This window comes from Panthera uncia, chromosome B4 (genome assembly GCF_023721935.1).
Source record: "Panthera uncia isolate 11264 chromosome B4, Puncia_PCG_1.0, whole genome shotgun sequence".
Classification (NCBI taxonomy): Eukaryota; Metazoa; Chordata; class Mammalia; order Carnivora; family Felidae; genus Panthera; species Panthera uncia.
This window is the reverse complement of record NC_064809.1, coordinates 56,544,785-56,564,170: the sequence shown is the minus strand read 5'-3', so window position 1 is coordinate 56,564,170 and position 19,386 is coordinate 56,544,785. Positions and strand designations below refer to the sequence as shown.

At 36.3% G+C, this 19,386-nt stretch overlaps 1 protein-coding gene across 3 annotated transcripts in view; it reads left to right on the top strand.

Moving 5' to 3' along the window:
- BCAT1 (branched chain amino acid transaminase 1) overlaps window positions 1-14,033 on the top strand; it is a 99,929-nt gene extending 85,896 nt beyond the window's left edge. The window contains exons 9-11 of one of the 3 annotated variants that reach the window (XM_049625190.1): window positions 1,254-1,394; window positions 3,286-3,360; window positions 13,546-14,033. In XM_049625190.1, coding sequence (XP_049481147.1) covers window positions 1,254-1,394; window positions 3,286-3,360; window positions 13,546-13,587 — 258 coding nt within the window. In that variant the 3' untranslated portion in view covers window positions 13,588-14,033. Of the gene's footprint in view, window positions 1-1,253; window positions 1,395-3,285; window positions 5,001-13,545 lie in introns of those variants that run through there. The other 2 variants (XM_049625191.1, XM_049625189.1) reach the window with 2 other exon arrangements.
- Window positions 14,034-19,386: the final 5,353 nt, after the last annotated feature.

Below are 19,386 nucleotides of genomic sequence, written 5' to 3'. Positions count from 1 at the left end.
GATAAACTGAAACTTGCAAAGAGCCATATTTCTGTTGTAGACATATTTTCCTACTCTCCCAAATCATACTTACAGCATGATGCCTTCTTCTAATATTTTGAATCTTGCCAAGGGCTCTGAATTTCGTTTTTATCTATTGTGGATCTGTAAGTTTTAAAAAATACTCTTCTTAAAAAAAATTAAGGTCAACAAAGGATGGATAAATATTTTTTTAATAAGTTTGAGACAAACTTTGAACCTTAACCACTAACATAAAAGAATGAGAATTAATACAGATTAAAGAATGAGTTTCAAAAGATCATTTATTTAAGCAGATAGTTTAAAAGCATCAGCTTTTTTTCCCCCAATTTCCTATCTTTGAGCAAATAAAATGTTGAAATAGTTCAGCAGAGTCGATGAGGTTATGCCAGTAATTCTGTGATGAAACTCAACCCAATAAGATACTAAAGAGGAGCAAGGGGATTTCTGCTGTAAAGACAACTGAATCAGTGAATTGAGGAAAAAAAGGAATATCCCATGCAATTTCTCAAAGTCCAAATATACTTTCAGTGTTTTAAAATAATGAAATAGTTCAGGTAGTTAAACTCAGTCTATGTTTTCACTCCATAGAAGACCTAGTAGAGAGTGGAGGAAATTTAGAGCCAGTCAGATCACACCTGAGTTCAAATTCAGTTTCTGCTGTTTACTAGCTATGTGGATTTAGACATGTCGCTTAGCCTCCCTTTGAACCTTAATTTCTTCATCCGTATAATGGGGATGATAATACCCACCTTAAAAATGAGAGTAGGAGGCATGCAATGGGTGCTGAATAAATCATTATTAATATTATCTAAGAATATGTTCTCTTTTGTGGTAAATAGGGTTCAAGACACTGTTAACATAGAACACACATTAAGTAGCATGGGAAGTGCCTTATCTTGTGAGACTTTAGGCATGGCAACAAATAAAAGGCCAAAAAAGCTGGCATGCATTAAAATATACCCCGTATTTTATAGTGATGGTGTTACGTTATACTCTGATCGTCTTACTCTGATCATCTCGTTTAGCGATGCTGTGACCTTGGAGTAGATTGCTTAACACCTCAGCATGTTTACCAGTAAGGTAGTGGTGCTCTCTTCAGCTTTCCCTCAGAGGATGATTCTCACATGATTTGAATTCAGAGTGTCAGGTTGAAAGGTTAAGTACGACAGGGCTTTTTTTGCATGCCTTTTCCTTGCAAATGTTAATATTTCTATTTTTTATATTCCATACAGGGTGAATTTAAGGTGTCAGAGAGGTACCTCACCATGGGTGATTTGACAACAGCCCTGGAGGGGAACCGAGTGAGAGAGATGTTTGGCTCGGGTACAGCCTGCGTTGTTTGCCCAGTTTCTGATATACTGTACAAGGGTGAGGTAAGAGACAATCTCTTCACCTCCTGTCATTTCCAAGCATTTGCCTATAATTTATTTAATTCTTTAAATGTGTAAATGAAATGGTAGTTGGACCCAAGATGCAAAGGATTTTTTTCTTTAATAACTTGGCAGTTTGTCCCAATGAACCTGTATTACCAAATTACTTACTCTCATCTTTCCAGCAATTTTGTGCAAGCTCCAGTGTGGGAGGGAGTCAGTTTTGTCCTTGGAAATGTATCACATCTGTTTTATGTCAATTTAGGGATTGGAGATGTGCCAATAAGCGTCCGTTCTTATTTCTTCCTTTTAGCTTGCTAAGAAGGTTCTACAGGTAATTAGATTTCCGTTTCTGGTTTCCAAAAGTACTCCCAAACTATTAGAGTAGTAATGGCAAACAGTTATGGAAAATTCATTTGAATGATTAACTCCTACGTTTATTATTATTATTGCTTCTGTTGTTGTTATTACTATTTAAACCACTTTATGAAAAATTTTCATTTGGCTAAGTTGGTACATCAACTAAAATCCTCCAAAAAGAATTCAATCATTTAGTTGGAAGAAGTGTTCTCCTCCCAGTGAATTAGTCTGATTTTATATGTGGTATATTTCCACTCTTTGTTAGTTTTGTTGTTGGTGGTAGTGGTTTTTTTTTGTTTTTGTTTTTTTGCTTTGCCCTTTATCACAAAGCTTGGATATTTAACATCGTCGTCTAACTTTATAGCTTAAAGGCATGTGGGTATTATTCTTAGGATGTGAATTGGCTTGACTTAATCATATTAAATACAAACTTGATTGGTTTTTAAATTGAAAATAGATAAATAAAATAATTATTTTTCCTCCATTATTTTCCTTTTCTGATTTTAATGGTGGCTACTTCATTGCTTGAGATTTTCGAACTTGCTTGTAAGGAGTGGCTTTTAACATGATTCCATCTACAGATTGATTGTTTCAAGGGAGAATTATTTTACTATGTATCAATACTTTTACTGAGTATAAAGCTACTGTTTTGTGTTTCATTATTGTAGTATCTAGGTAAATGCATTATTGGTCCACTTTTTTAATGAACTAAAGTTGTCATGAAGTCACATTTTTTAAGTACAATCATTTCACCTCTAGAAATAAGTTTATAAAGCTCAACGTTTTGATATTGGTCTTGTCTCACAGGGCATGCAGAGCTAAAGGTACATCTAATTACCCTATTATCCTAAAGAGCATAAGAAGAAAAGAGTGACAGCATGGGCTATCTACTAAAATCAGACTATCAAAAGCCTGCAAGCCAGCCAGGCAGGAATGGACATGACTCAAGTGTAAATTAGGGGCAGGAAATCTCTCAGCCCCCAGTGTAATGATGCTGTCCAGCACTGTGGAGGTTTGACTTGGAACAGACATAGGTTTAGAAGCCTATTTTGTGAAGGCATAGACTTGCTTTCATATACGTCCCTGCAATGACTTGCTTTAATTTGTGGCAAAAGGTTTTCGAGTTCTCATTCCCTGCCAGAAGAATTAGGTAAGGAGGCCAATCATTCATCCTATAGATTCTCAGAATCCTGAAAGAGGTAGGATTCTTTATGTTTGGCCACTGTTTTAGGTATCCCTAGCTCTTTGGTCTCTTTGGTTCCTCATATCAGCCTGAAGACCAACATATAAACCAGTTGTGCCTTAAAATCAGTTGGTAGGCAAGAAACAAACTATCATCGGCTACTTTGTTTTTATTCAAATTCAGAATAGAAAAAGAGTCTTTGGCATAAGGGGTTGGCATACGTGATCAGGTTATCATAGTACCATTCCTTATTTCATTGGGATTGTCTTAATACAGTAGAATTGCTGAGTGTCTTGCTTATTGCATACATGGATATCCTCCAATTATCATGCCTGTGATATTCTTTCATAGACTGTACACATCCCAACTATGGAGAATGGTCCTAAACTTGCAAGTCGGATCTTGGAAAAATTGACTGATATTCAGGTAAGGGCTTCTTTTTTAAAAAAAAGGTCATCTTATTTCAGATGATTTCAATCAGAACTAAAACCAAATCATATTTCAGTGGAGAGAAGAGAGTAAACACTGCCATTTGGGGTTAACAAATTAAATTTGTAGAATAAAGCACAAAAGAAAAATATTACCTGTGATTCCAACACTGAAATATAACCACTGTTAATTTTTGATATCTCAAAAATATTTTCTGTTAATATACTTCTTGAAGTATTTTTCTAACAAAATAGTCATATGTGATTTGTTATCTGCTTTTTTTTCATCTAGCAAATCATTTGCTTTTTCGTATCAATAAATTTCTCCATTCCATGTATAAAATTTAATTGAATTCTGTGATATTGATGTACTATAACTTTTAAAGAATCATTATTATTGAACATTTATGTTGTTGGCAGTTTTTTTTTTGTTTGTTTTTGTTTTTTTTTACCTGTTACAAACAGTGCAATCTTTGATTATTTCCTTAGGATAAGTTCCTGAGATTGTAACTGTTGGGTCAAAAACAGTGCATACCTATTTTTTTTCTACTGCTAACCTTGTTCTGCCTGTTTTTTCCTGAGCAGCAGTTTACAGTGGTGTCTCATCAGACAGTTAAGCATATCTCTAGGCAGGCTTATCAAGTACCACGTAATGCCAGGTCATCAATAAAAGGACTATTCTATAACTTGCAAGCCCCTCACACGTTGTTGGACGATTTTGTTGAGCCCACATATCATCATTGCCAGTCAGTGAACGTACCCAAGGGGAGCTGAGATTCATACTGAAATGTGAAATGAAGTTTGATAGTTTGAGTGACACCAGATGGTTTAGGTCTTAAAACTATACAAAAAAAAAAAAAAAAAGTTGACAAAACAGCAGGCCCCTCCAGAGCAACTGAGGTCCTGGGATAGTAATAAGAATGGTATTTTTGGAAGACTTACTCAGCAACTTTTATGCAAAATTAATAACATTAAAAGGTAAGAATGATTGTGGTTTTTGAATCGATGAAATGTTGCTCTTTTCCTCTTCAGTAAAGGCTTTCTATAGAAATCTTTCAACTGGGGCCCCTGGGTGGCTCAGCCAGTTAAGGGTTTGACTCTTGATTTTGGCTCAAGTCATGATCTCATGGTTTGTGAGATTGAACCCCACATCAGGCTCTGTGCTGACAGCATGGAGCCTACTTGGGATTCTCTATTCCCCTTTCTCTGCCTCTCTCTCTCTCTCAGAATAAACATTTTAAAAAATTCTGCAAACTAAATAAAAGAATATCTTAATATTAGAAGACATATAATTTGTTGAGTCTTCTACTTTTATACATGGAAACAATTAAAAGTCATTGGAAAAAATTAAATTAATAAGAATAGTTGGATGTTTTGGTAATCTAAATTTTTTTACAGTTGAGTAAATCTGATGAAGGTAATAAGTTATTAGTGTTTTGCACAAATAAGAAACATAAATAGAATAAAAATATATAATTGGCCAAATTATGAAAGCCTTTATCCAAAACAGAAATTGAAAGATTTTTAAGAGGGAGGCAGTATTTGCAACAACATGGATTGAACTATAGTGTATTATGCTAAGCAAAATAAGTAACAGAAAGACAAATGTCGTATGATATCACCCATAAGATAAAAACAGATGGGAGACAGACTATAAGAGATTCTTTTTTTTTTTTTTTTTTTTTTTTTTTTAAGAATTTTAAAGTTTATTTATTTTTGATAGAGCACAAGCAGGGGAGGGGCAGAGAGAGAGGGAGACACAGAATCTGAAGCAGGCTCCAGGCTCTGAGCTGTCAGCACAGAGCCTGACGCGAGGCTCAAACCCACGAACTGTAAGATCGTGACCTGAGCCAAAGTCGGATGAGCCACTGACTGAGCCACCCAGGTGCCCCAAGATTCTTAAATACAGAGAACAAACTGAGGGTTGCTAGAGACATGTTGGATGGGGGGATGGGCTAAATGAGTGATGGGCATTAAGGAAGGCACTTGTTGGGATGAGCACTGAGTGTCATATATAAGTTATGAATCACTAAATTCTATTCCTGAAATCATTATTACACTATATGTTAACTAACTTGGATTTAAACAAAAAATAAAGAATAATAAAAAATAAATAAAACTTAAAAATTGGAAGGAAAAGGGGGGAGGTCGTGTTGCTATGGTAATAAGAAAATACCACTTTGGAACCTTTTCTTGAATACATACAGAGGGGAATCCTTCATTGTATCGGACTTAATACACAAAATGAGATTTCAGTATCTCTTGGAGATTATATGAAATAAGAAAATTACCCTTAATTTGATTTGGTTGTAAAGGATTAAAAGAAAAGAAAAAGTCAACTGTATTTGAAAGGGAAAATCAAACTGTATTAAATTTGAATTGGAAGAAAGATCTAAGTAGAGGTGTTTGATGGACATAATCATGAAGCTTTGCCTAAGGCAGGCAAAAGCAGAAATTTCCTCTCTCTTGAGATAGTGCCAAAGTATATGCATCAGAACTCTAAGTAAAAGAGAAGCCCAAAGACATATTCTGGGGGCAAAAGGACACGCCATTACAAAAGTTCTCAGCATTTTTACGGTAAGATTATGGATGTAAGATTAGTGAATAAGTGAATGTTTTTGATTAATTCATTCAATAGATATATGTCTTGAGCACAAACAGTGTGCAAGAGACTATTCCAGGTGCTGGTGATTTAATAGTAGTAGAAGGGATAAAAAAAATTGGAGAAGTCAAAGCTGTAGAGAAACAAAATACTCAATTTAAATGTGAGGCCACATGAATACTTTTAAGAATAAAAGATCCATATGAAGCAGAGAATGAGAAGAAACAACATTTTCCTTTTACCTGTATATATTCTCTATATAACTTAGTGCCTGTGGCTAAGAAGAAATTAATTTCTCTTTTTACCCTAGGTAGTAAAATGTAATGGTGGTAACACTGAAAATTAATGATACATTCAAAGCTTCCCTAGGAATAAGGAAACAAAAAGGGTGGAGACACAGGATACGTGAGATAATATAATGATTCTGAATTAAACCACAAACCAGAAGGACCAACTCTGCTCCAAATTGTTAAGTAACAGAGGACTATCTATTCAGAATCTAAGACCACATCCTTCTTTTTCAATTATTTTATGCCTGTGGGCATGGAACCTAAAGTTTCAAAATTATTCTCTTATAAGATAGCAAATTGGTGCTGTCACCCAAGCTACAGGTGCCTGTTTCTGTCCACGAAAAATAATTTAAGTAATTATTGAGGAAAAAGCATAGAATTGCATCATGTTTTACATTTGATCTCTTTGACATTACATGAAAAACATGGATATTTCGTAAGAAGTGCTCTGGTAAATTGAAGAGAGCAACAACAACCAATAAACCCAGAAGATTCTTGCCACTGTGACGTGGGGGGTGGAAATCCTTCTTAACCACAGATGTGATTGTCATTTAACTTGTGTGTTTCTGTATATGAGTAAGAACCTCTGAGGTTAAGTATTCATTCCCCTTGGCGAATTTTCCATAAAATTCCATGGATTTTAGATTGCCCTAAAAATACCTCTTAGGAGGGGAGTGTTTCAGTCTTTTTTTTTTTTTTTCCCTCTTTCTTTTTTCAAGTGACAAAGAAAAACACTTTTGTGTTACTTAACTAGACTTCAGCATGGAGAACATTAGCCATATTGCCTATGTTTCTTTTCTCTTGCATCGCTCTTTGTCAATCTGATTACTCACTATCGTATTCACCAATATGCCTGCTATTGGGATAATCTCTGTTCTCCAATTGACTCTGCTGTCTACTTCTTCCTGCCTTTCTGTACCTTCTACAGTTTGCCTACTTGAGAAGGTATTGGTTGTCTGTCAAGACACATCTCCTTGAGGAACTTTTAAAGTCTGTCTTGAGCAACATCCCTGTCCCCGGTACAAACACGTATTCATCCCCTCAAATATAACTTCTTCTTCCAGCTTCCAAAGTACCTGGGTTCCATATCGCATATGGCCTTTAAGTTGTATTCTAATTAGTCACACACTTGTCTTTGTTCTAAGGTTGTTTGAATGTAGGAATTGTTTTACTCCCTTCTTATAACCCCAGTATTCAGTACAAGGCCTGGGCTATCATACACACTCAGTAATGTTTCTTGAATAAATGAATAAAGGAACAAATAAGTGAGTGATATACCAGACAGATACTGAAGGACAAAAACATGTTGCTCTTATATATTAACACATTCTGAGGAGAAGTGGGAGGAAGGCCTTAAATAATATCAAATGACTTTTTTTTTTTAATTTTTTTAAACATTTATTTATTTTTGAGAGAGAGAGAGAGAGTGTGAGTGGGGGAGAAGCAGAGAGAGAGGGAGACATAGAATTTGAAGCAGATTCCAGGCTCTGAGCTGTCAGCACAGAGCTCTACACGGGGCTCGAACCCATGAACTGTGAGATCATGTCCTGAGCCGACTAAGCCACCCAGGCGCCCCACGTATTACTTTTCGAGAAAACTTTGAGAGAACCTGATTTTAGACATTTTTAAAGTGAAATGCACATACCAAGACTGCTGTCAGAATCAAATAAAAACCTGGAATCCAGGCCTTAAATATCAGGGCAGCATGTTTGTGTAACTAACAGGGCTGCTGTTGAGGTTTTAGAAAGTGGGAAGTAGTGATTGCAAAGACCTGAGAGGTGGAAGTCCTTTCCTGTTTTTTTTTTTTAATTGATTTATTTTATTTTTTAAATTTGCATCCAAGTTATTTAGCATATAGTATAATAGTGATTTCAGGAGTAGAATCCAGTGATTCATCCCCTACATATAACATCCAGTGCTCATCCCAACAAGTGTCCTCCTTACTGCCCCTTGCCCATTTAGCCCATCCCCCCTCCCACAACCCCTCCAGCAACCCTCAGTTCTCTATATTTAAGATTCTCTTATGTTTGTCCCCCTCCATATTTTTATATTATTTTTGCTTCCCTTCCCTTATATTCGTCTGTTTTGTATCTTAAATTCCACATATGACTGAAGTCGTATATTCGTCTTTCTCTAATTGCATTTAGCATAATACACTAGTTCCATCCATGTTGTTGCAAACGACAAGATTTCATTCTTTTTGATTGCTGAGTAATACTCCATTGTATCTCTCTGTCTCTCTCTCTCTCTCTCTCTCTCTCTTTCTCTCTACACACACGCACGCATACACACACCACATTTTCTTTATCCATTCATCTGTCAATGGACATTTGGGCTCTTTCCATACTTTGGCTATTGTCAATAATGCTGCTATAAACATTGGGGTGAATGTGCCTCTTCAAAACAGCATACCTGTATCCTTTGGATAAGTACCTAGTAGTGCATTTGCTGGGTCATAAGGTAGTTGTATTTTTAATTTTTTGAGGAATCTCCATAGTGTTTTCCAGAGTGGCTGCGCCAGTTTGCATTCCCACCAACAGTGCAAAAGGATTCTTTCACTGCGTCCTCGCCAACATCTATTGTTGCCTGAGTTGTTAATGTTAGCCATTCTGACAGGTGTAAGGTGGTATCTCATTGTGGTTTTGATTCATACTTCCCTGATGACGAGTGATGTTGAGCATTTTTTCATGGGTCTATTGGCCACCTGGATGTCCTTTTTGGAAAAGTGTCTATTGATGTCTTTTGCCTGTTTCTTCACTGGATTATTTGTTTTTTGGGTGTTGAGTTTGATAAGTTCTTTATAAGATTTCAGATACTAACCCTTTATCTAATATGTCATTTACAAGTATCTTTTCCCATTCTGTCGGTTGACTTTTAGTTTTGCTGATTGTTTCCTTCACCATGCAGAAGGTTTTTATCTTGAAGAGATTCCAATAGTTCGTTTTTGCTTTTGTTTCCCTTGCTTCTGGAGACATGTTGAATAAGAAGTTGTTGCAGCCAAGGTCAAAGAGGTGTTGTTGTTTTTTTAAATTTTTTTTTAATGTTTTATTTATTTTTGAGACAGAGACAGAGCATAAGCAGGGGAGGAGCAGAGAGAGAGGGAGACACAGAATCCGAAGCAGGCTTCAGGCTCTGAGCTGTCAGCACAGAGCCTGACACGGGGCTCGAACTCGCAAACTGCAAGATCATGACCTGAGCCGAAGTCGGACGCTTAACCGACTGAGCCACCCAAGTGCCCCAGTCAAAGAGGTTTTTGCCTGCTTTCTCCTCTAGGATTTTGATGGCTTCCTGTCTTACATTTAGGTCTTTCATCCATTTTGAGTTTATTTTTGTGTATCATGTAAGAAACTGGTCCAGGTTCATTTTTCTGCATGTTGCTGTCCAGTTTTCCCAACACAATTTGCTGGAGAGACTGTCTTTATTCCATTGGATATTCTTTCCTGCTTTGTCAAAGATTAGTTGGTCATATGTTTGTTGGTCCATTTCTGCATTCTGTATTCTGTTCCATTGATCTAAGTGTCTGTTTCTGTGCCAGTGCCATACTGTCTTCATGATTACAGCTTTGTGATGCATCTTGAAGTCCAGAATTGTGATGCCTCCAGCTTTGTTTTTCATTTTTAGGATTGCTTTGGCTATTTGGGGTCTTTTCTGGTTCCATACACATTTTAGGATTGTTTGCTCTAGCTCTGTGCAGAATGCTGGTGTTATTTTGATACAGATTGCATTGAATATGTAGATTGCTTTGGATAGTATCAACATTTTAACAATATTTTTCCAATCCATGAGCATGAAATATTTTTCCATTTTTTTGTGTGTGTGTCTTCTTCAATTTCTTTTCTAAGCTTTCTATAGTTTTCAGTGTATAGATTTTTCACCTCTTTGGTTAAGTTTAGAGAGGTAGGTGTCTTAAATAGTTTAGGAAAAGGAAAGCCCAGTGAGATAGGTGCAGGATCTGTATTGACTGTAGGCCACCAGATGGAATTTCTTTTAAAATTCTGTTTTCCCCACTAGTGGCTACAGTTTTGTAAGAATAAATGACCATTAGTGGTTATTGCATTTTTTTGTTTTCAGTGGAACAGCTTGATGGTTTTTAGTTACATAAGAGCCCTACTCCTTTTCCCTGCTGATGTCCCGAGTTATCCTTCTCTTTGTGTGCATACTAAGTGAACATTTCCAGATTGCCTTGATGACTCAGCCCCTTGACCAGCTTCCCAGCTGTACTTGTTCCCTAATACACACTTCTCCACGTTACAGGATTACAGAGCTTTGCCCATTGAATAGGATTTAGAACAAGAATGACAAATTGTCACCTGGTGGGCAGCACTGATTATAATTTTATTGGCATCACAGAGAATAAGTGCATGACATGTACATTGTCCTTTTGTGTTGCTAAGAACTTTCCTGCCTAATGTAAAAGGCATTTAACAAAGGCCATGTAAAATTATTTGCCATATGTATGTTGGATGTGAAGCAATGAACTTGTCATTAGTTGTATTTTGGTTTAGTGTTCTTCCTGGAATTCATGAAAGATGAAAATTCTGCATACCTCATTGATAATCTTCCACATGGGCTGAGTACCACCCCATGTGCTCAGTTGGATTTCCCATGTTGCTTTAACCTCATCTTAGATTCCAGTGAACAACATCAAGTCATTGTGACTTACAGCAGACCTGCCAAATGCTGAAGGAGTAAGCCTACTGCTGTGGTTCTGTAATGACCCTGATAATGATAGCCTTGCCCATGCAGACATGTGTTCTTTCCCCTCCTTCTCTAGGTACCTACTCCTGAGGAAAGAATATAATTTCTCTCTCTGCTAACATCTGTCATCTCTACTCTTGAATTATTTTGCCTTGAAAAATTGAATCAAGTTATTTATCATCTAAATGGAAAGTTTGATCGCTTACTGCTTAGGTCTAGATAGTTTGAATTACCTGTATTATCACATTTCTTAGATACATCTCAGAATGCTATAATTTTTACATAAAAGCATAAATTATAGGATGAGGAGGCCAATCTTAATATATATTATGAAGGTTCTTAGAGTGATATGGCCTATGACTGTCATTGTAACCCAAATAGATTTTTGACGGTTTATAAAACTGAAACAACTAATCGAAAGCGAATTCACTTTAATTGATGAGATTCAAGATGGAATTATGGCGGTCACGAATCACAATAATGTAGATCTGCTAAAATGTCAATATGATGACACTCAATTATTAATGGCATGAGTATCTAATGTATTAATGGGAATCCAAGTAAGAGAAACAAAACACGTATTTTGATCTTACCTTAAGTCATGTTGTACCATACATAAATCAAGCAGAATTTGGGAATTTTTATCTAGCATTTATCATGAATCAACAATTAATAGTGGGAAGCCACACTCTTGAAACAACTCTTTCTGATATAGATTCAGCAAGTCACTTATAGTCATTGGGCTTCCTTCATTCTCTTTTTTATGTAAACCAAAAGGTTGTAAGTAGACCCATTCTTGGCTCCCAATATTTTTACCGATTTGATAGATTCTGCTGCCAGAGGTCTTTAAAGCTCTTTAAGAGGAACCCAGCACATGGACAATATAACATAGGAGAAATAGCATCAGATAGAGGCAGGAGCCCTGGGCTTCAGATTAAGAGTTTCTAGAACCTTAATGTCCTTAGATGTAAAATAAGAAGCTTGGCTTTAAGAGTACATTGCTCTTCATACGTGATTTTTAAGCAGCAGAAATTTTCTACAAAGGAAATCTTTCCTAGAATCCCAACATACAAAACTGATTAAAGTGGAATTGTTCTAAAGTCCAGAGCTCCACTTATTTGACTCATCCTTGCATTTAATTAATTAATTTATTTTTTAAAGGTTTTATTTTTAAGTAATCTCTACACCCAACACGGGGCTCGAACTTATGACCCCGAGATCAAGAGTCACGTGCTCTATCGACTGAGCCGGCCAGGCTCCCCAAAGCCCCTACATTTTAGATGATCATTAAAGTTCTTTCCCATTTGGAACTGCTAATGTTTTATCTGAATTTCAACTGAAGTTATATTGGGAATGAAAAGCCGATTGATGTGAAAAGGGGACATCATCGCAGGAATTTAGGCAAGCACATGGTGGCAGACTCACTGGCATGGTGGGGGAAGGGAAGATATGTTCCAAGTCCATCTCCACAGACACAGCTATGTGAACATGTGGAGGGAACTCCAAATGGTAGTCAAGAACATGTCATTGGTGCGAGAGAGACCTTTGGCTAGGGTCTGGGCTCGGCTCTACCCTTTACGAATTACCTGAGTAAGTTGTTTAATCTCCCTAACACAGTTTTTCTCATCCATAAAATGAGATCGATAACGGTGCCTACTCTCTGGGGTTACTGTGAGGATAAATTTCGTAGTAAGTCTGTCAAGCTCCTGGCACGATAGCATTAGCACTGTGAGAGCTCATTTGAACACAGATATGTTTGATGAATGAATGAATGAATGCACGCATACATGAATGAATGAATAAAAGAACAAATTGATCAAAACTAGCTTTCTACTTTGGACATCTTGAATGTCTTTGTGTCAGTTAATTCAATTTTAAGTATTAAAATTCAGGTTTGTGAAAGCAAATTATTTGGAGATGCGAATAATCAAATTCTGATTGTGATGTAGTTCCATAACTTTTGAAGTAATAAGAAAAATTGAGATGCTAACATAACCTGAATGACTTTCATTTAGAGAACAGAGCGTTTGTCAATTTAATATTTTGTCCATGAACATAAAACCCTCTTGAGAAAGGGGGCTTTCAGAGCGGTGATTCTCAAACTTCACTGTCATTAGAATCCCCCGAAAGTGCTGGCTGAAGCATGGTTGCTGGGACCCATCCCCAGTAAAGTCTGAGGTATGGCTTGAGAATTTGCATTTCAGACATGCTGCCTGGTGATGCCGATGCTCCAGGTCTGGAGCACACACTCTGAGCATCGCTTCTTTAGAATAAAGATGATTGTAATTAAATTTAACTCAGTTACTTTATTTGGGGAGCAGAAACTAAATACAGAATGGTGATGAAAAGGCATTACTTAGAGACTTATTTCAGCTATAAATTTGAATTCAACCATAATTATAAAACTTGTGATTCTCTCCAGGTATTTGATTTATTTCTCTCTAATCCTATTTTTAACACGAATATGCTTTTACTGTTCAAAATAGGAACAGACCTTTTTGTATAACATTGGTTGTATCGCTGAACTTATTTGTAAGTGATTCTTGCACTGGTAGTGTTTACACTTAAACATGTTTTCTTGCTTTTGTTGTAGTACGGAAGAGAAGAGAGCAACTGGACAATCATAGTATCCTGAATGGAAAATACAGAATATCATCTGTGTGCTATGGAGACAAACTGTCGCAGTTGAATTACAATAGATTTCTTTGGCTACCTGTTTTTAGTTGTGCCTAATGTAGTTTGTGTTATCAGTTGTTACCAGGTGATTGTTTCCTCATGCCAGAGAAAATGAATTGCAATCATCAAGTGGTATTTTGTAAACTCAGTGTTAAAAGCTTACTTCACCTTCTCTTCGAAAGATGATAATGTAAGCCATACGGCATAGACTTTTCCTCAATAATCTTAGTGCCTCCCTTATTAGTTTCCTCAGATACAAAAATATTTTCTTCCTTAGTGTAAATTACGTTCTGCTCCTCAACCAAATGAGTTTCTTTGTGTTTAAAAACTGATCTGAGTAAATTTCATAGGTAATGTTTCCTGTGACATTATCTTCATCTTCAGAAAATGGTTGTGGGTTTTTTTTTTGTTTTGTTTTGTTTTTTGTTTAATAATCAAGACTGAAAAACTGGTATTTCTGCTTTCACATTTTTCTTTGCAGGCCCCTTAAATCCATCTTAAAGAGTAAATCTCCTTTCTTCCTGATGTCACAGTCTCCTCCAGGCTCTCCTTGTGCATCAGCAGGACCTGTGCACATCTCCACCATTGTCCTTTCCACATTGTATTGTAATTGGCTGTTTGTCAGCCTCCAACACAAGACGGAGGCTCTTGTGCCTTTGAGATCTTTGTATCCCCCTGCCTGGCACATAATAGGTACTCATTAAATAATGAATGAATGAACATTTAGCTTCTATAGAAGTGTACCTTCTTTGTTTCTATATTATGAAACCTCTTTATTAGAATTTGTGGTTGATTCTGACATTGTGTCCATTTACCTCACGTTGTCTTTATTTTCCAGGGACTGCTAAGTCATTAGAGATACTCAGAGGCATAGTTTGTTGGAGGGATTATTTCATATTTGAAGACTGCCTTGGAATTGAAATAGCAGCTCTAGAGAGGTCATGATATCATACCAACCAAATGGAAATGACCTTTGTGAAGTGTTAAATACATATATGTTACATGTTAAATACAAAATAAAGAATCATATTTAGCTTTTGGTAGAAAGCAAAGGGGTATACTTTGATATAGCTCATTTCTGTTGAATGGGGCTGGGAGGATCACATGGTTAGAGTACAGGAGAGCGATTCTAGATGATCTTTTCCTCATTTAGGAGCTGTGAGTTAAAATTGAATCCTGGTTTATAATTTAGGGGAAAGTCAGTCAAACCTTGCTAGAAAACGTTTACCCTTGGAAGGTCAACTCTCAGACATATTTTGGTTTCCCTCAGTTCTAGTAACTTTCATCTTGCTGATCATATTTCATTCTCTTTTCAGAGCAAGGGGAAAAAAGACCTTCTAAAAGTTTGATGTGTTAGAAAAATTTCCTTAAGGCATTTAGCAGCACATAGCAAATGGGGCTTTGATTCTTTTCCAAGACTTTTGGCCATAGGGTTCTTTTAGATAGGAATGGTAAAATGAAAATTAGGGAAGTATATAAGATGAAAAGGAATAGTAAAAATATCTTTTAGGGGGCTTTTAATTGGTGATCTGAAGTCTTGGAAGTCTGTTCTTTTCAGGCCTCAGGTGCTTTAACTGTCCTCTGCACACTTCACCAAGTAGTGTTCTAAGGGTATGCATTTACCTTGGCTAAATCCTGTGACCTTCTTTTTAAAGCAGTAGTCTAGAAAAGACTTGCAGGTAATTCTAACCTGTCAAGTAGCAGTTAATAACTAGACCTACATTTCTATGAGAAATGGAAGTCATTTGTTTGCCATAAATACATTTCACACTTTGCATCTCTAAATTTAGTATGGCAACACATGTCCGTTATAAAAGTTAGAGAACAACATGTCTTGACATTATGTCTCTATGATTTCTTTCATCAAACCTTAAGAGCATTTTAAGCCCTTTCTACCAGATGGAGTGAAAACTAAGGATATATATTTTAAAAAACTGGAGGTCTCCTAAAACTGAGAGAGCGCAATCTGCCATTTTCTTAAGTAATAAGACAGAAAATTGACCTTGACACTAACTTGTTAAATAGATTTAAAAGGAACATCTGCACATCTTTTTTCCTTGTGCACTATTTGTTTAATTGCAGTGGATTAATACAGCAAGAGTGACACATTATAACTAGGCAATTATCCATTCTTCAAGACTTAGTTATCCTAACACTAATTGATCATTTATGGTGTAAGATAGTCTAGCATTAGGAACATGTGAGGCTAATCTGCTCAAAAAGATCAACAAATTAATATTGTTGCTGATATTTGCATAATTGGCTGCAATTATTTAATGTTTAATTGGGTTGATCAAATGAGATTCAACAATTCACATGTGCATGAATATAAACAGAACTGGTGGCACTTAGAATGATAATGATTAACTTATTTTTCATGTTCTCTTCCTCCCACTTTTTTCATGTTTTACATTTCAGACCAAGTTTGTAAGCTTTTTCCTAAACACACTGGTAGAAACCGGGATTTTTTAAATTATTTTTTTAATGTTTATTTTTGAGACAGTATGAGCAGGGGAGGGGCAGAGAGAGATAGAGACAGAATCTGAAGCAGGCTCCAGGCTTTGAGTTGTCAGCACAGAGCCCAACGTGGTGCTTGAACTCACAGACTGTGAGATCATGACCTGAGCCGAAGTCGGATGCCCAACTGACTGAGCCACCCAGGTGCCCCGGTAGAAACCGGGATTTTAAAATGAAGTGTTCAGATATAAACAAAACTTGGGCATTTCCTAAAGATATTTGCTATTAGAATTTTTTTTATTGTTACAGTCATTTATTAAGGATTCAAATCATGGATACCCCAAAAGAAGCATCAACTGCAGGGGTGTGTACCATGCTCTGAAGGACCTGCAGCTGGCAGAAGTGAAATTAATAATACCTGTTTTAACCTTTGCTTTCAAAAGTGCAAAGTAAAAGTAAAAGGGAAAGAAATAAGCGAATGAGAAAACTTGTTAGGAATCATGTTTTTTTTTTTTCCCTCCCTGGTAAACACCCTCTATTCTTTTCTCAAAATGTTGCCATAAGGTAAAGGAAAAAAAAAAAAAAAGATGACAGACGATAGCAGCAGGAAAGTACAGTGAACACCACTTACATGCCGTGCAGCGTCAGCACTCCTGAAGTTTGGGGAAGCCTACGTGAGATGCCCTAGGATCAGGTTTATTGCTCGATGTTATTGTACCTAAACGAGTGGTCTTGCTTCCTTCAAATCGGCACTCTTGAACACTTGAGGCAATTAATGAGTATGTTTTGGTCAAAAGAATTATAGGAGCCTCTTATTAAAGCAGTAGATTCAACTCCATGTTAGGGGGTTTTTGCTATAAAATCAGCTTCCAGAATAAGCTTATTTATTCTCCCTATTCCCACACAGTGCTCAGTTACTGTATTCTTTTTCCTTAAAAAGTTCCTTTTTAAGAGCATACATTGAGTTTACCATTACGATTGGGAAAAATGTATTTTAGGCAGAAAATAACAATACTTGTTCACTTGTTTATATTTTCTAAAATATTTAGGGCAATCAATATTCATCAGATGGACTAAAGCAAAGGGCTTAGGGGTCAGAGAAACATTGTAAGGCTCACTTATTTTATATTCAGATGCTAAATGTGATCAAAGAATTCTTCCTTGTAATGTGGATTTCTTATGTGTATATTCAGAAACTTAAGTTACCAATAGTAATGCTCATGAATAATTAGTGGATAATTCATAATACCTGTCACTTTGTGTTTTTACAAGTAGAATTTGTTCACCTGTTTTCCAGATGTCTGCTCCCAACAGAGAGTACCAGCTTTTCAGTAAGGATTACCTATTAATTGACAAAGATCATAGAGATTATAGTTAATTTGATAAATGTTGGTTGAGTACCCACAAATTTGCGTCTAACACAGCTAGTGGTAGGGATTAGGAAGTTAGTTTTAGAAAATAGTATATAGACATTATCCTCGTGGAGTTTATACTCTACTAAAATTTTTAGATAAAAAAAGTTATTTAATGCAGTTAGATAATAGGAGATGATGGCTAGAACACATGTCTTATCAAGAAATCACAATGAACATTTCCATCTCATTTTTTAAGGAAATTCGTCCCTTTTTCCATTCCTTTCTTCTACTGCACAACTACTCGGTAGGATTAGTATTTAGAGGGTTATTCAACCACCGTCTACCTGGTGTGATTCCCTGTTGGTTTACCACTTACTTCCAACCTGCCTAGTACATTTGATAACTACATTCTCTGGAGCAATGTTAAATTGTCATGGTTCATCTAACAAAAGATCATCTGAAATTATAGCATCCTTGCTGATCTTAAACTCAAAGCCAGATATTATTGAAATAAAATGTTCCTAGAATGAGTTTTTCTGGAAAATGTCTATTATGAATCAAACTCTTTAGAGCTTTAGCTTGAAAATGATGGATCCAGCTACTCAGAAAATCACAAGTAGAGGACTAATATAACAATGACTTTTCATGGTTTGAGATTTTAAAAGAAAGGCCATTTAACGTATTGCAAAGAGATTCATGTTCATCATGGCCAAAACACGCTTTAAAAAAATTCAGAGGTAGAAGAAAGTGATTTTTCATCCTTAGTGTACATACCACATCAAAAGACTTCAGATATTAATTTGGGGAGCTTGATAAAAAAACATATCAACATGATGTAATAGTGTTTGTGGGTAAATAATTCTGTGGGATCAGATAGAAGTACATACATTTGCTTTCGTGAATGATTTGAATGAATGCTTCAAATGTGAATGATGAAGGCATGAAATTTGGTGTTAGAAAATGAAGCGGTCTTTAAAATCTGCTGGATGCAGTTGAAGTCTTAAGTAAGCCTTTTTCTGTCTGGAAGTATATGTTTCATACCTCTGTAGACCCTATGAATAAGGCTTAAAACTTAAGTTGTATAATGTTCCAATTTACAGAATCCACTGTTGGGATGTAAGACTTGACTGCAAGCTGTGGTATGAGAATGAATTAAGATGTAGTTTCAATGACAGATTTCTCTGCACATCCACTTTTATAATGGCTACGTTCTACTATTAAATTATGGGGCAAGAAACTTTTAATTAGAGAAGATGTCAGAAGAAGAACAACTGAAGGTAGAGGAAGAAACACAGGAAAAAAGTCAAACTTGCTTCTGTGTTGTCCAGAGAAGCCTTGTCCTTATTTGGCCAACCATAGGGGTCTTTAGCGTTCAACGTAGGTGCCAAATACCAATAGTGCCGAGGAGGAAGTGGCTAAGTATAAGGGCCAGTTCATTAGGTATTAGAATTAGGCCATGATCTCGAGATAATAACCTGACGGTCGTGTTATATGGAAACCACTGTACTACAAATTTAGAGAAGACTGTATAATTCCTTCAACTACTTAAGATTCGTGAAGCTTCTTGAGGCTGAAAAAATAAGTGACAAGGAGTACATTGTGACTTTTGCACAGCGCCCCCCCCCCCCCCGCGCGCGCCTTAGAAATACAGTTTACCGCCATCCCCTTTTCCTTGGTGAAGGCTACCTGATTTGGAAATTAGTTGAATATTGTCATTTAGTTTTTAACTAAAATGTGCAACATGCTGCAATTTCCCCAGGTTAATTTCACAACAGTCATTCTCAGGGTTAACAAAGGAATGCATATATCTGCCTCAATTTTTACGTCTTTGGTAAGTTTCTAAAAAGTGCAGGAATTCTCTCAAGAGTATGGCTATAAGATTTCGAATGAAGTCTTAAAAATAAGCTAGCTAATCTGTATGCATCTGTAAATTCTGCAGATGTTTC